Here is a 16,979-nt window from a genome sequence, read left to right on the forward strand (position 1 = left end):
ACATCAAAGATGCAGAAGGGTTTTTTCTTCTTTTTTATGTGTGACATGTTAAGGCAGGATCTGAAGGGTGAAGAATGCTCTGTGATTAGGAACAGAGCTGGGATCAGGCTCTCAGCTGGTATTCCTACAGCTGCTCAGATTTTGCAGCAGCCTGGATGCTGTTTCCCTCTAAGGTGTGAACATCTGGTCAGAGACATTACCAGAACTAATTTGGCTTTGGTGAGTGCAGTAGGAAATGAAAAGGGTGGTAAAATCTGGGCAGCACTGAGGATGAACCGTTTCCTTGATTAAATTCTTCTCCGTGGAAAAACATCTTGCAGTCAATGAGGAACAGAAACCTTGGAGCAGTTGTTCCAGTCCTAAAATGTGCTTGTTTTTACGGTCTATAAAAGAGAGCACCAGTGTTTCTCGTGTCTGTGGTGACACTGAGCAGTTTGCTGGAGTGTTGAAAGCAGGAAGTAAGATTGGAATCAATGTGGTAGCCATGAATCCCATCTAAATATTCTTCCAAATGCAAGGAGGAGAGCACATCACTAGAAAGGAGCAGTGCAGTTGCAGACAATTTGGATATGAACATGCTAAATTCATAGGATTTCCCTAGAAAAAGCTGGATTTTGGCAGCAGAGGCAGGGACTGGTGAAATAAATAATGTGTCCTGCGTGGCACGTGTGATTCTGCAGCGAGTGTGAAACCCATCAGAACTGTTGCACAACACCCCAAAGGCAGCAGATGCTTTTTTGCTGGCAGAGCTGCATTGTGGGATCCATCTCAAGGCAAATAACGACCTTGTTAAATCAGAATGTGTGATACAGCTGCTGACAAATAAACACCAGCAGGAGGAGAGGAAATTTCAGGGTGGTTTAATGGACAATGTCTGGGTTAATGGGGGGCAGAATTATGAAAGAAACCAACCCAAATGGAAACTGGAAGCCCAAAGTAGTGGAAGGTGGAGGTGGCTTTTTCTGGAGACCCTTTTCAGCCCTGGAAATCGAGCTCTGTCCACAAAAATGATGGGGGGAGCAGGGTGAATGGCTTTATTTTAAAATGTTTCGTCTTTCTACATGCTCAAAATCCAGCCATGAGACACTGACCCTGAAATCACACAGGGAACACAAGCCAGGTCCTGGAGATTTTTGCTCCTCAGTGTGGCCAGTTCCTGTCTCTTTACCCCAGACAAGATTTGGCATCTGCATGGTGCAGCAGCTGTGGGGTTGTGACCCATCTCTAATTTGTGGTGACATTTCAGCCCTTCAGCTGAAACCTTCAGCTTAAGGTTTCTCCTGCATCTGACTAATAAACACTCTGTTTGACACTTTTAAATCAACAAGACCTCCTGCCCTCGTTGCCCTGGTGGTTTCCTGAGGCAATGAGTGTCTGTATCTTTGTGGTCAGAGGGGATTTGATTTTCCCCTGTGTGTACAAACTGGAGGAGTCAGGAAAGCAAACTTCCCTGTTTATGCATCAATATTTTAATAGCCCACATTTTGAAGAAACAAACTACTTGGACACCAGATGTAAGTGGCTTTTCTGAAATGCTATTTCACTTTGAAATCTGTGGCTGGGTAATACACTGCTTCCTCTCAGGAGCCTGAGGAAGCCCACATATTGCTTCCAGAAGTGTTCAGGACCCATAAGAATGAAATATCTTGTAAAAAGCTTGGATCTTAACTCCAGTTTATTCATCAGTTTAGGCAGCAGTGGTTTCCTGCCATCTTCAGCTTCTAGTAGCCCTCACTGTGGGGACAATGTGCTGGTCCAGCTTTCCATGCAGCAAAATACTCACATCTCCAGGGTGGGTCTGCCAGCACCAGCATATTTTTAATTGCTATTTTTATTTTATTTAATTGTAATTTCATTTGTATTTTATTTTTAAGGGAGAACAGCAATCTCTTGCCAGGCAATTGAAAAGCTGGTGACATATCAAAACAAGACTTCGTCCTTTTCTTCTTTTTTTTTTCCTACAAGCTTCCCATGCTCCATATTTAGATAAGGAGACTCAGTTTTGCTTTTCTAACTATAGATGAAATACTTTTGGAGGCTTGTAATGTGTTCAGCCTGGGTTTTTTGTTTTCTTTGACTCTCTGTCAAGCAGTTTCTAGATTGTAGATGATATTCTATATTTTTATGTGCTCATGACTGGTGGTTTTGTTTTGCCATAACGTATTCTGAAAGTTGAATTAGTCAGAACAGAAATGCAATTCCCAGGACAGTTACTTGTTTTGCCAGAGTTACACTCACTGCTGAATTAGTGTTCATCTGTGCCTTTCCCACCTAAAAATAAGAAGCATGAAGGAGATCTGTCTCTGGTTAACACAAATTGAACTCAGAACTTTTGTCTCCTCTTCATCCCTTTATTGAACGGCAAAGTGCTTCCTGCAAATTCCTGACTTTCCATCCACAAATGAAGGGGATTACAGAACAGAGGAGGGATTTACTTGCTTTCTGTGCCAGCATGGAGACACATTCACTTATTTCATGGATGAAAAAGTTCAAACCAAAACACCTCCTGCTTATGGCTGTCTGTCTCCTGGTTTCCATTTCTCCGTGGCAGTGGCTGTGCCTGGTGGTGGTTTTGTGCTTCCTCCTCTTTTAGTTTTGGAGCTATTTTGTCCAGATTTCACTTATTTTATCTGACTCAAGTTGTGCTGTTAAAGGACACCAGGTGAACATCTGTGCTGGCCCTGCTGGGACTGCACCTTGAATCCTGAGGTGGTTTTGGGCCCTTCACTGCAAGGAGGACATGGAGGGGCTGGAGGGTGTTCAGGGAAGGGAACGGAGCTGGGAAGGGCCTGGAGAATCCCTGAGGGAGCTGGGCAGGGGCTGCAGAATCCCTGAGGAACTGGGAAGGGGCTGGAGAATCCCTGAGGAGCTGGGCAGGGGCTCACCTGGAGCAAAGGAGGCTCAGGGGCCCTTGTGGCTCTGCACAGCTCCTGCCAGGGAACATGGACAGGAGCAGAGGGAACAGCCTCAGGCTGGGCCAGGGCAGGCCCAGGGTGGATTTTGGGATAAATTTCCTCATTGAAGGGCAGTGTTGGAATCCCCCTTCCTGGAGGGATCTAAAAGCCAAGTGGATGCAGGACTTGGGACACTGGGTTAGTGGTGGCCTTGGCAGTGCTGGGTTAGTGGTTGGGCTCCATAATCTCAGAGGCCTTTTCCTGTGACCATGTTTACAGGGGTCTTAGGATGAGGGAAGAGATGAGGATCTGACTCCATATTTCAGAGGGCTTGATTTATTATTTTATGATATATATTATATTAAAACTATACTAAAATAGTAGAAGAAAGGATTTCATCAGAAGGCTAGCTAAGAATAGACAAAGAAAGAATGAAAACAAAGGTTTGTGATTGATATGAATGATAACAGCTGACTGTGATTGGCCATTAATTAGAAACAACCACATGAGACCGATCACAGATGCACCTGTTGCATTCCACAGCAGCAGATAACCATTGTTTACATTTTGTTCCTGAGGCCTCTCAGCTTCTCGGGAGGAAAAATCCTAAGGAAAGGATTTTTCATAAAAGATGTCTGCGTCATTTTCCAACCTAAACAATTCCGATTTTTCATAAAAGATGTCTGCGTCATTTTCCAACCTAAACAATTCCATGTTTCTCTGAGTCCCTCTGGCTGATGATGCTGATCTCTACCTCTCCTCTCATGCCACAATAGCTGTGTCCTATTGTGGCTGGAGCCATTTCTTGTGGTGGTGTGCAGCTCTCCATGTCGTGGGAGTTGTGTTTATCCAGGGTTGGAGTCAAATCCATATATAAAAACGTCTGAAGCCCTTTGGGATGCCAATGTCTTAAAATATTAACCCTAATTAATGGCTCCTTCTCTGTCTGGGTGTAAACAGTGAGTCATGTGCCACTTAGGGGTTTGCATGTTTGGTCCTATTTCTGTGTGCTTGCAGAATGCCTGCCTGCAGATTTGTTTTATTGAGTAAACAGGGATCCAGCAGAGCCCCAAGGCTTCATCAAAGCAAGAGTTAGAAAAGACAGGGGTAGAAAAGGTATTATATGTTGCCCAAAGCCATGCAGTGAGTCACTGGGAGAGCTGGGTTTGGGTGTTCCTGGCTCCCTGCTGCCTGTGCTGCAAGGCATGGTCCTTTGCCTGGCACTTTTAATTAACTGCACTGGCAAATCTGCAGTCAAAGCAGGAGAATCACGAGTTGGAGCGGTGCTTATGTCATCCTGAGGGCCATCAGACATTATGTAAAGATTGAAGAATGCACATTTATTAAGTATAGTTATTAAGAGCCCTGAACTCACACTCATTTCGCCAGGACTCCTGAACCTCCCTGGGATGAGCCTGCCAGAGGCAGGGTGTGAGGGCACAGAAGGGGTGTTCTGACATGATCCTGGTACAGCACTGCCTGCCTGGCACTGCCAGGGCTCCTGGGCTGCAGAAGGATGTTTGTCTCACTCTATCACAGGATTTTCATAGGTTTTATACTGGTTTCATTTCAAAACCACGTGCACAATGTAAATAAATATTTGAGTTTGTTTTGGTTTTTTTATAACGGAAAATTTATACTGAGTGTGGCAATGTTTTAAGCTATTTTAGAGAGAACTCCCCAAATATACAGCCATGTCAACACATATATTCATCACACCCAATTCTTCATGGCATTGTTTTTTAGGGGCACTTATATATTAACACATATCCATAACACTGCTGTCAGTGTGTCAGTCCTGCCCCACACCAGGAAATCACAGGGAATACAGGACACGTTTTCCAAAGCTGTGTTTCATTATGTGTGCAGGACCAGGAGGTTTTTGCAACGGATTTTTGTTTCTAGCAAGGGAAAGGTTAGCCAGACTTTCCAGAAGGCATGTTGAATCACAGGGGTGACCTGCAGCCAATCCATACAGCATCAGAGCTTGAACTGAAGCCTGGCTAGTATAGGCACAGCCCTGAAAACTCAGCACAATCACAATTGTATTAGTCACAGGCCGTTCCTGTACTTTCTCTCTGCTGCCAGATGCAATTTTGGCTTTGTGACTGTTGTTACAACTCAGGAACATGGTATAAATATTTTAACTTTGTACACGACCAGCCTTTATTTTTTTTTTTTCCTGGTAATGAAACAGAAAAACTATTTTGTTTTCTTTTGCTGGTCTCTGTTTCATTTGCTGATAAATGTCCCCTTTTTCTGCGAAGTATCTGTGTTCAGTGCACTGGGACACAAACAAAAGCCACTTTTTGTCTTTTGTGTGGTTTGTTTGGTTTTTGGTTTTTTGTTTTTTTTTTTTTAAGAAGGAAGAGCAGTGCCAAAAGAAGATGCTGGCTTTGACCAATGACATCTTGCAAACACGTGCTGCGTAAGCTCAATAGCATCTGGTGGGAGGAGGAAGGGCCAGGGTGCTCCCTGTGTCCAAACATGACCCAGATGGGGCTGTTTGTGTGAGCTGAGCACAACTGCCTGATTCCCCTGCCCTGGACTCATCCCTGGAGCTGTGCCTGGGATCAGGGGCTGCCTTGGGATGCTGCTGCTGATTCTCTGCTGCAGTGGTGATGGGGAAACAGGGCAGAGCTGCTGGATCCTTCCCAGAGCTAAGCCACAGCTGGGTTAATCTGTGGCTGTGGCACTGATAAGGGCTGTGTTTTATCATTATTATTATTCATCAGTAGGGCATTGCTGGTTGTGATAACTTTCCTCTGAATGCAAACAGACATGGAAATGCTTTCTGCTTTCTCTGCTGCTTATTCTGTTGCTTTCCCAGCTCACTCTGTTGGCTTAATTATTTTCTTGCTGTCTGGAGACTGAAAGATAAGTTTGCATAAAGCATCTTACCCTGTCTGGGAGCTGGCAATGAATTTTATTGAAACAATCTGCTCATCTGAATAAAACTTCCCTGGTGGGATTGTAACAAAGCTGGATAAAGGATACACAAGACCAGTCTTGTTAAACATTAAAACCATGACTCCTGTATTTGCAGCACCATATAGTGATAACTGATGCCATTATTTTTTGTTTTCTAATTTGGAGGCATTGTCTGTCTCTTAGGATATTTGAAATAAACTGTAGGTGAAAAACACAAAGTGATGGGAATTTGGGTTAGTTTATAACACTGAATTTTTGTCCCTATGGGTGAATTATTGAGTCAGGCTTTCAAACTGCTGGTGACAAAACCAGAGCCAGCGATGAGTTTCCAAATTAAACATTCAATATTTTCCCTTTTTGCCAAAACTTGAAGTAGGTCAAGCTTAGAGGAAAGCTAGGTTCAAGTTAGCTTTGCCAAGCAAAAGATAAATGCCTCCAGAATTCTGTTTTGATTTTTGGGTTCAGTAACCTAATCCTCCAAATCCTTAAGTCTAAACCTGTGCTTATACGTGTTCATTGCTGCTAATAGAAATAGTCTAGTGACATGGTTAAAGACTATGGGTTAAATATATGGTTAAATTACCTGGGGAGGGCCAGGATCATTTAGACAACAGATAAAAATATTAAAAAACATGTCACATCACTGTAAGTGTAGAGATTGGCTTTTAGAAGTGTGAAGAAAGGAAGAAATGACACTCAATGTGTATTGTACAGGCAGGTGATGAAGAAAAAAAGTGTTTATTTGAAGCATGGCCTGTTTCAGAACACCCTTGATTCATTAACAAGTGTGTGGATCCAACCTCCCCCCCCCTTTTTTATTTTTAATTGCTGTACAATGCAGTGTTTGCTGGATTTTAAGAATATTTTAGTGGGAATGTCTTCAACTATGTAATATTTATTGTGTTTAGTGATAAGATCTTGAAAGGAAAGTATAATGGTATCCTCCACTGTCATAACAGAAAAATCACATCAGGTCCTTCAATCCTAGCATCTTCAGAGGAGGACATCAGTGTATGTAGGAGGGAATATAATTATTTAGAAGAGATACTTTGTTAAAAGAAATTTAGATGAATCATTAGCTGGTGTCTTGTCAGAACATAAAATGCTCTTAACTGTACACATGCATGCTTAAAACTCTTGGGCTGTTGCTTTCATGATACTTTAGTGTTCACTCTCAAACAATGTCATATTTTTACTTAAGCAGCTGTTTGCTAATTATTTCAAGAAGTGTTGGATGTGGCTCCTTTCTAGTATCATCAGATGTTTGCTTTGTACAGCAGAGCATAAATATTCCTTTGGTCTTTGAATTGTTCTCGATTTAATGGGTACCTGTTGTGGAAAAGTTCTGCAGTGTAAAGAGCCCACACTGGATGTTCCTCCACCAACCCACACACAAAATACTCAAAGAAAGCAGAACAAAATCCCTGAGGGATGAAAGCCTCTCTCTCCCTTTTCCTCTACCCTGTGAATGCATTCACCCTTCCGTAACATTTGTTCTGCCAGCAGAGCAGTGCCTTAACCTTCGAATTTTCTTTTTTTTCTTCTTTTTTATTTTTCAGGGTAAATTGCCAGTTCTTCTGCTGGGCCAGTCTGCAGACCTGAGGCCGGGGGAGTTTGTGGTGGCCATTGGCAGCCCCTTTTCCCTGCAGAACACGGTGACCACGGGCATTGTCAGCACCACGCAGCGCGGCGGCAAGGAGCTGGGGCTGCGCAACTCCGACATGGACTACATCCAGACGGATGCCATCATCAATGTACGTCCCCTCCAGGCTGCTGCCCTCAGCCCTGGCCTTTCCCCAGCAGAAATCCCTCCTGGGATGCCCTTCTGAGGAGCAGGGAGCGTTTCTCTCCCTGTAAATGTGGACATCTGCACCGCAGCAGCGCTTGGTGTTACGGAGAAATCCCCCCCAAGGAGCCACACCAGGCACAATATCTGCCTTCACTTCAAAATCCTTGCAGATTGCAAGGGAGGAGGCAATGTTCTCTGGCAAATAACTATCTTTTTTGAAATCCATCTTGTTTTCTGAAAAAAAAAAAGCCAAGCTTCGTTTAAGGGTTCAAGTTTGTTTCTGCGTTAAGGCAAAACAATAGTTTTTGTACTTCAGATCTTGGGCTTGTAAGAAATCTTCACTAACAGCTCCCAGAGCTGTCCTAAAATCCTCTCGGTTTCTAGAGTGCACTAAAAAAACAAAAGGAAAACCTTGGCTTTCTTAACTTACTCTGGCAGGAGAAGGAAAACGAAAGTATTTGCAAAGCTCAGCTAAAAGAGTGATGTTAAACTGTGGTTTATGGTTTATTTAAAAATGTTCTATTGCATGAATTTAATAGACAATGGAAACAGTACGACAGAAATATTGCAAAAATTTATTTTATATTTTGCTTACAACAAATGAGGAGGTAAATGCTAAAATGTGTCCTTATGTTTATTTTCAGTATGGGAATTCTGGAGGACCCCTAGTAAATCTGGTAAGTTTCTCTAAGTTTGCTTAGTGTCAAGCTTATTTCTGTTTATTTTAAAAATAAAACCAAACAATATACCCCACCCAACCCAACAAAAAAAAGCAAACTCCCCCCACCAGATGTGGGATTTGCAGTTTTCAATATTTGGCTGACTACACAAAATTCACATGGTTCTTACTAATCAGTTGTCTGTGTTTTTGTTGGCAAAAAGCTACATTTGGATTTCAATATTTAGGATGTTTATGGTTTGCATAGTTTCAAATAAGTGTAATGTTTTTTTAGCTCAAGCCTTGCAAAAAGGAAAAAAACACATTTTACAGTGAGGTGTTTGCCCTTGCTGTTTACCCTGCCGCTGGCAATTATTTTCTTTTCACACAGAAACTCAGCTAAATATTTCCAAAATGTATCTACCCTTTCATTTTCAATCCACCAAAAAATCCACATATTTTCAGGATATTAGGGTTTATTTGCCAATACTGTAGAATGAACTGAAGCAGGTTGCAAAACTGAGTGAGAGCTCTCAGGTCTCCTGAGGGTGCATGGGGTTGAGTCCTCAGGAGGCATGGCACAGACTGAAACTCAGAACCACTCAGAGTTTCTGCCTTGGAGGAGATTTGGCAATTTTTTTCCCACCCAATTCACGGCAGACATTCACTTAAAACCACCTGTAGTTAGAGAGTTTTTGTCTGGGATGAACCAGAGAATGAAACTGCTGAGGTTTCAAATGAGATGACATCAGAGGTGTTTCATCCAAAGCTCTCGGAGTTTTATTGCCAGGAAAATACAGTTTGATTTTGGCAAACTGTATTTTTCTTTGAGTTATTATGTAATAGTGTCTCAGGAGCAGTCAGTGCCATGCTTTATGTGGTGCTTGCTGAAATAAACACAGAATAGCTGCAGAATGTGTTGCTCATCTGCTGCAAGCATGAGAATTGCCCAATTTTGCAATTTTACCCTCTTCTGCAGCAAGATGAATAATCACACCAATTTTCCAAAATTCCAAAGTAGTGTTTTATCAATAGACTCAAAAAATTACACTTAAAGAAAATTGAAGACCAGCTACAAAATGTGAATTTGTCTTTGTGACTGCTCGGATGAAACAATCCATTTCTCTTTGAGGTATTCCATATTTGCTAATAATGGCTTTTTTTTTTTTTCCTTCCAGGATGGGGAAGTCATTGGAATTAACACATTAAAAGTTACAGCAGGCATCTCATTTGCTATCCCATCCGATAAAATAAAGAAGTTCCTAACTGAATCCCATGACAGACAAGCTAAAGGTACAGTACTTGGGAATAGGAAAACCAGAAAATAACCTGCACTAGGGGGTGGCATCACTGCCCATGGCAGGGGGTTGGAAATAAGTGACCTTTAAGTTCCCTTCCAACCCAAACCATTCTGTGAGAACAGTGATAAACCAGAAAGCCAGCAGCCTGGCTGGCATTAAGATTTTTTAAAAGTAGCCAAAACTCTATTTCTACACTAATTCATGAATAGTAGCCAACACTCTGTAAGAATGGCTAAAAAAGTAAAAAAAAAGCTAACTAACACTGTAAAAAAAAACAATTTAAGCTGCTGACAGTAAAAAAACATTGCTAACAACATAAAAAAAAACACTTGTAAAAGTCCACCATAGAAGTGCTCATATCCCCAAAAATAAAGCTAATAAAAAGCACCAAAACAATGAGCAATTTAACCAAACTGCAAAAGTGTCAAAAATAGACCTAAATTAAAAACATACACACAAAAAATTATTCCTAACTCAATAAACTCATAATACCTCCGACCATCAAAATAAAAATGCCAGCTATAAGTAAACACAAAACCAAAAAGTAAATGTAACCATAAACAGTATTTCTCAAGTTATCCGTAACTATAAAACGTATGCTACCATCAAGCAAGCCAAGCATATAAAAAATAGAAAAAAAATATAAATATCAAAACTCTGAACTGTCACTTTAATTTTTTTAAGATTCTTTAAGCCTTCTGATGTTTACATTCTTGTAACAAACTTTCTCACACACTTTCTGTAAATAGCTTATTGTTTTGCATTCTTTTATGGAAGAAGAGAAATTTGATGCACTGTTGGTTTGTCCAGTGCCATTGGGGAGGTGGCACTGTCACCCTCCAATCCACGGTCACTTTTGGAAATCTATAAATGTTGGAGTCAGAAAAAAAAATTCCCTTTTTTCACCTTGAGAGCAGCAGTGTGTGAGCCCATGTTGTTTCATATAGTGACATTCTGAACAAGTGGAAGCTAAAGTTTTGAAAGCCAGAGGCTCTTTGGGTCAGGGCAGCTGATCACGACCCCTTTTTCTTTTTGCAGGAAAAGCTGTAACCAAAAAGAAATACATTGGCATACGAATGATGTCCCTAACCCCCAGGTAAGTACCCAGGGTGGCTCCTCACCTTTCCCAGCGTGGTCTCTGCATGCATTTGGATCCAGCTGGGGACGTGGATTTGGATTGTGCTGGTGACAAACCCAGCCAGACCTGGCCACCTCCTCCTCTGCAGCTGCCACCTGGTGGGACTCTCCTCTAGACTCTCCTGTGAGCTAGCTCTTAAACAACTCCTGGCTTTTCCTTCTCCTTAATGCTTCAGAAGAGAGTAGCTGGTGACTGTGGCTCTGTCCTGGGGCTGTATCCATGTTGTTGTATGTTTTCATGGCCTACGTCAGCCACGTGCGTTCCTACATTTCTATAAAGTTATTTCCATTAAACTCTTCACTTAATGTCAAATGAAGCTTTTGTGTGGACTTGCTTATTCATGCTCTGGCTGTAAGAGACTCATGAGCAGGTAGTGCCATGTCCTGTAAAGATAACCAGAGGTTTTCCCTTGTGCAGGATCCACAGGTAGAACAAAGCATTGAAACATGTGGGGTTGGGGTTGTTTTAGGTGTTCAGGATTGCAGGAGGTGATTCTGTCCCTCTAATCTGCTCTGAGGAGACCCCAGCTGGGGTTCTGCATCCAGCTCTGGGATCCCCAGCACAGGAAGGTCCTGGACCTGCTGGAGCCAGTCCAGAGGAGGCCCCACAGATGATCAGAGGGATGGAGCAGCTCTGCCATGAGGAAAGGCTGGGAGAATTGGGATTGTTCAGCCTGGAGTAGAGGAGCTTTGTGACCTGAAGGGAGCCTGACAGAAAGATGGAGAGGGACTATTTACAAAGGGCCTGGAGTGACAGGACAAGGCGGAATGGCTTCAAACTGACAGAGAGTGGGTTTAGATGGGATATTGGGAAAAAAAATCTTCCCTGTGAGCATGGTGAGGCCCTGGCACAGCGTGCCCAGAGCAGCTGTGGCTGCCCCTGGATCCCTGGAATGTCCAAGGCCAGGCTGTACAGGGCTTGGAGCACCCTTGGATAAAGGAAAATGTCCCTGCCCATGGCAAGGGTGGGCACTGGATGGGATTTAAAGTCTGTTCCTACCCAAACCATTTCAGGATTCTATGATCTGCTAGTTCTAAGGCTTTGAAATGTTTAAACTCTGATTGTCTGTGTCTATTGAAATGGTTGGCTTTACCAGAAATAGACATTAAAAAGCTGCATGCTTGCAAAAAATTGTAATAATTCCTGAAATATGCATCTAAGGGTTAAAATGAATGCTGAAGTGGCAGACCAATGTGTGTAAAACAGCTCAACTCGTGTTAAGTGACTTCAGCAAAATGCGTGGGGGGGTTTTTTCCTGTCTTGACAAAATATTTTTTTTGCTATTTCTTCATTTTTCAGCAAAGCTAGAGAGCTGAAGGATCGCCATAAAGACTTCCCTGATGTTGTCTCTGGGGCCTATGTCATTGAAGTCATTCCAGAAACACCAGCTGAAGCGTAGGTTGAAGTGCTTTTTTCTCCAAACCACTGCCACTGACTCAAGGGGGTAACGAAGGAGGCTGTTCCCTGCTTCACTGGCTTTCTTCATTATGCTCAATTAACAGGGCTGTGCCCATCTGATTGCTGTTAGCTTGTCTGCTGGAAATGGGTTTGTGGTTTCATTCTGGTCCCTGATGGGCAATCCTGTAACTGTATCTCAGGGCATTGCAGGGAAGCCCTGTCAGCCTTCCAGGCCCAAGGGAAGGCATTCAGGGGGTGTGAAAACTCCTTTTTCCTTTTTCTCAGCAGTTGCTTCCAAGGCATCTGCTGTACCAGTGCCAGTGCTGAATAGAGACTTTTGTTCCTGCACACTCTCCATGGCCCTGCTGGTCACTGCAGGACAGCAAGTGAGGAGTTTTTGGGCCCACTTTGGAAGAAATGTCCACCTCAGTGCTGGCCAAACCCACCATCTCCCTTGGCACACCTTGGGGCTGAAATCCTCTCTTGGCAGCAGGCATTCTTCCATGTGAGAGCTTTGTCAGCAGCCACATTACTGGAAGAGCTTTTGGGTTTGGAGAAGTGACTTTTTCTGTTCCTGTTACTCAGGATTTGCTCAGAAGCTGGCCCTGCTGGTTGGTGCCCCTGCCTGGCAGCTGGGCTGTGGTCACTGGCGCTGCTCTGGCTGGCTTCTGCTGGAGACACTTTTCTCTCAGGGTTTGCCTGATAGGAAACTGCTCGGTAATCCAGGGCAGGAAATGGGAAACCTTATTCATTTTCTGAAACTAGGGATCATTTGAGAGAGGAGTAAATCCTTGTGGCAGCAAAGAGCCTCATGTGGCACCAAAGGCATGGAGGCAGGGAGCTGCTTGGGGCAGGCATACATTGCCTTTTAGGAAGACTGCAAGGGTGGCTGGGTGGTGTTTTTTGGGACAGTTTGGGTGTAAGTAACAGTGCTAGCTGTCCAGTGTGCTCTCTGAACTTCTGCTGTGTTTGTAGATGATCCTTGTTAGTGTCTGCAGTGTGAAGGAATGTGTAGGAATGATTTGGCTGCTCCAGTGGAGGGCTGGAGTTGCTGCCTTGGTGTTCACGTTCGGCCTGAAGGTGCAGAAAAGTCATTTTGGGAGTGGGGATGATAGCAGAGAGTGGGAGAGGGACTTTGGAGAGGGTGAACCTAATGTGAAGGGAGACACAAATCAAGGTGCTCCATCCAAAGGATGGCCTGGCAGTTAAAATGCAGCCCATGTTGGCTCTGTCCCCCCATTCCCAGTCCCTGGCCCAGAGGTTTCCTTCTTATGCTGATCTGTCCAGCACGTGTTGAGTAGATGTGTGGTGTTGTGAGGTCCCCAGGATGAGATGAGGGATGAGAATTTGACTCCATGTTTTCATGAATTATTATTTTATTATATTATATTATATTATATTATATTATATTATATTATATTATATTATATTATATTATATTATATTATATTATACTATATTGCTATACTAAAGAAAGAGAAAGGTTACATCAGAAGGCTAAATAAGAATGATAATGAAGGCTCATGACTGACACCTCAGAGTTCGATACAGCTGATGGTGATTGGTCATTAATTAAAAACAATTCATGTGTTTGGATAAACAACCTCTAGACCACATTCCAGAGGAGCAAATCATGGAGAAGCTGAGGCTTCTCATCTTCCCAGGAGAAGAAATCCTGGTGAAGGGATTTTTCAGGAAATATCACGGTGTCACAGATGTCCTGGTGGGCCACAGGAGCAGAGCTGCAGTGACCCGTCCTGGCTGTGAGTCACATGGAGAGGCTGCATGAAAAACCATGCAATGGCCTCCTCCAGGGACATGTTTTGAGCCATTCCTCCTGTAGGCAACCAGATTTGTTGCAAACATTGGCCAAGGGCACCCTGCTTGCAGGAGACACTCGTGTCAGGCGCCTTCTGTGGGTGGAAGAGGCCGATGAGTGGTCTGTGGTTTTGTGAAGGATTATGCTTCTGAAGGGTTGAATCATGTCTGATCTGTCTTGGTTGATTTTTCCATCCCTTGCAGCCAGATCGTTGTGCAAGACTGGGCAAGATGTTGTGGTCTGTGGCATCCCTCACCAGCCATTGCTTGGTGCTGGCAGCAGCCCCAGCCAAGCCTGGGGAGAGACACAGCCCTGCTTCTGCCCTGGCTTGCTTTGAGTCAGGAAGGTTCAGATTTGGAGGTCAGAAAAAGGGAATTTGGCTGCTATAGGCAGCAGAGGAAGGACACATCTGATTTTTGGTGACATCTGATTTTTTAGTGTTTTGACCAAACTAGATAGTTACATGTGTTACCCTGCTCAGGTTTAAACCATGAAGGGTGGGTGAAGTGACTGCCAGCAAGCTCTGTATGGAGAACAGGGGCTGAAATCCCTCAGTAGCACACAGTGCCACTTGGGTTTCTTCTCTGTGTGTTCAGGAACAAAAGCTTGGGCAATCTCCCCTCTAAAATCAATCTGCTTTGTTGCAATTATTTTAGAAGACAGATATCAACACCTAAGATCTTTATTGCAGAATTAACTGCTATTTGCAACAGCAAATTCTTTTGAAGGCAGTGAAATATGGGATTCATCAAACTTGTACATCCATCAGATCCTGAGGTTTCTGCACTTCATTGTAACCTTCACTGCTTCATAAATTCTGATTGCTTTCCTCACAACTGCCATGCCTGCTGTTGGGTGGGAAATAATAATAATAATCCAGAATTTTTTTCCCCTAAAAATAAAACTGCAATTCTAACACATTGCTGCTTTGTGTTTTCAGTGGTGGCCTGAAGGACAACGATGTGATTATAAGCATCAATGGGCAGTCCATAAGCTCAGCCAGTGATGTCAGTGACATCATTAAAAAGGACAGTACCTTGCACATGGTGGTGCGCAGGGGCAACGAAGATGTGATGCTCACAGTAGTTCCCGAGGAAATCGACCCCTAACCAGAAACATGAGCTGGATTTCATGTTTTCTTTTAACAGCAATGGACTGCTTGTACTCTCTCTGTGCTGGTACAGGAAAACGTTAGACTTCTGACCAACATTCTGCTTGTTCAGTGGATTAGTATTGGCCAACAGAGTAACTTCTACTAGGTTTAAGGTGCAAAATCAGTGTAATTTCACATACTCCTGATGATAATTTTTTTTTTTCCTTCTGTATTATGTATGCAATGTATTCTTTACTGGCTTTTACATCCCCCTGCTTAACAAATCAACGTTTGCATCCCTGTGTTGAGTAAATTTCCTGTCATTTCCTCTAAGACTTAAACAAAACACAACCCACGCACACAATGTGTGTTGTGGCATTCAGGTATTTATAGGTTAGCTGTGTTTTAACTGGAAATGCCATTGTAAAGGAGTAGTCAGCCTAAAAGGAAACACAATTGGGAAATAAAGTTTGGTTTATAAACACAAAAGGAATCCCAACCCAAATAACCTCCCAAGGACCCCGTGCAGGACTTTAATACTATGATATTTTCCTAGTGTTATTAAAAGAATTCAACAGTACCTCTTGTGAGTGATTCATTTTGCTTCCCCTTATGGAGTGGTTTTCTTTGCGTGGCACATCTGCCTGGTGGTCTCCCTTTAATTATCATTTAATCACAACTTATTTTTCAGAATGTGCCTTGTATTTGTGCTTTTGTGCAATCTGTTCTCCTCAGCGAGGCTGGGTTGAATTTGTCATATTGCCTTTGTCTTCCAGATGTTAATGCATTTTCCTTACTCTTTTAATTACAACCCCACCAATGCCTGGAATCTGTTTGCCCACTGTAGAAATTGCCACATGGTGGGTCACAGATCTCATACCATTCTGGTTCAGGTATCAGGATATCTGTAACCATTTAGTTCTGGCATTAAGCTCTTTTAAACAGGCCTGGTTTATCCAAATCTGGAGTGCTGGTATGTGTATGGACCTGGTTTTGACTCTGGGATATGGGGCATTCCTCTGACAGGCATTAATCTTCATACATATGTTTATTGATGCCCTTGAAGCTTGGGGTGGTGAGTGGGTTTGTCGTGCTGTGAAGGAGAACAATCAGCTACACCTAATTACAAGGTAATTACTCATTGGGTAAATAATAGGCTAAGCAGCCTTTTCTTTCCTCTGTTGTAATATGCATTTCAGAGAATAAATCCAGGGGCTGTAGACAAGTTTTGGTGACTGCCATTCCTCAACAGGCTCTTCTTTTAGAAAAAGAATGTTTTAGTAAACTTCTCCAGCTGGGTAACTGGCAGTTCATGGTTTTTAAAGAAAGGGCTGTATTCCACCCAAATGCAGCAATAAATCCTCGAGAGCTGGATTCCTGACAGGGCTCCTTCTCCTCCCAGCTGTATTTCAGTTCTGTTTCAGTTTATCCCAATTTAAGAAGCCTTCCCATCCCCAGCTGCCAGTGCCTGCCCTTACTCACCTAGATCACTGTAATTTCACACAGTGTGTGGCATTAATTAATTGCAGTGTGCCTTTCAGTGCAGTATTGTCTCCTGACAGGATGGAACATCTCATTGCCACCTTGTGCCATGGCTGTGGAAAATCACACGTGTGAAAATCTGCCCAAGCAGTGCCAGTCTGCAATCCTTTCTAGCCCCAAAAATGCAAAGAATGACCTTGCAGAAGTGTTCTGCAGCATCTTTGTTCATGTTGCTGATGTTGATTTTCGTTTCAGCTCACAGTTAGGTGCCAGTGTGTTTTGCAGTCTGTTTGTGCCCTGTGACACACAGCTCTCAGCAAAAATGAGTTTAAAAATCACCTGCCTTGTCTACTACTCCAACTAACCCAACTAGCAAAAATTAAACTAAAGCCCCAAAGCCAGGAAATTGTTTGTAAAACCAAAGTTATTTTTCATCTGCCTTTTTATTTCAAAACAAGCGCTTACACAATTTGCAG

At 43.0% G+C, this 16,979-nt stretch overlaps 1 protein-coding gene across 1 annotated transcript in view; it reads left to right on the forward strand.

Annotated features, from left to right (window-relative positions):
- HTRA1 (HtrA serine peptidase 1) overlaps positions 1–15,601 on the forward strand; it is a 34,321-nt gene extending 18,720 nt beyond the window's left edge. Inside the window, exons 4-9 of the mRNA XM_005489867.4 lie at positions 7,385–7,579; positions 8,259–8,291; positions 9,451–9,565; positions 10,612–10,669; positions 12,011–12,106; positions 14,869–15,601. Of these exons, the coding sequence (XP_005489924.1) occupies positions 7,385–7,579; positions 8,259–8,291; positions 9,451–9,565; positions 10,612–10,669; positions 12,011–12,106; positions 14,869–15,037 (666 nt within the window). The 3' untranslated portion in view covers positions 15,038–15,601. The remainder of the gene's footprint in view (positions 1–7,384; positions 7,580–8,258; positions 8,292–9,450; positions 9,566–10,611; positions 10,670–12,010; positions 12,107–14,868) is intronic.
- The last annotated feature ends 1,378 nt before the right edge of the window (positions 15,602–16,979 follow it).

The sequence above is a fragment of the Zonotrichia albicollis genome, chromosome 7 (assembly GCF_047830755.1).
Source record: "Zonotrichia albicollis isolate bZonAlb1 chromosome 7, bZonAlb1.hap1, whole genome shotgun sequence".
NCBI classification, from domain to species: domain Eukaryota; kingdom Metazoa; phylum Chordata; class Aves; order Passeriformes; family Passerellidae; genus Zonotrichia; species Zonotrichia albicollis.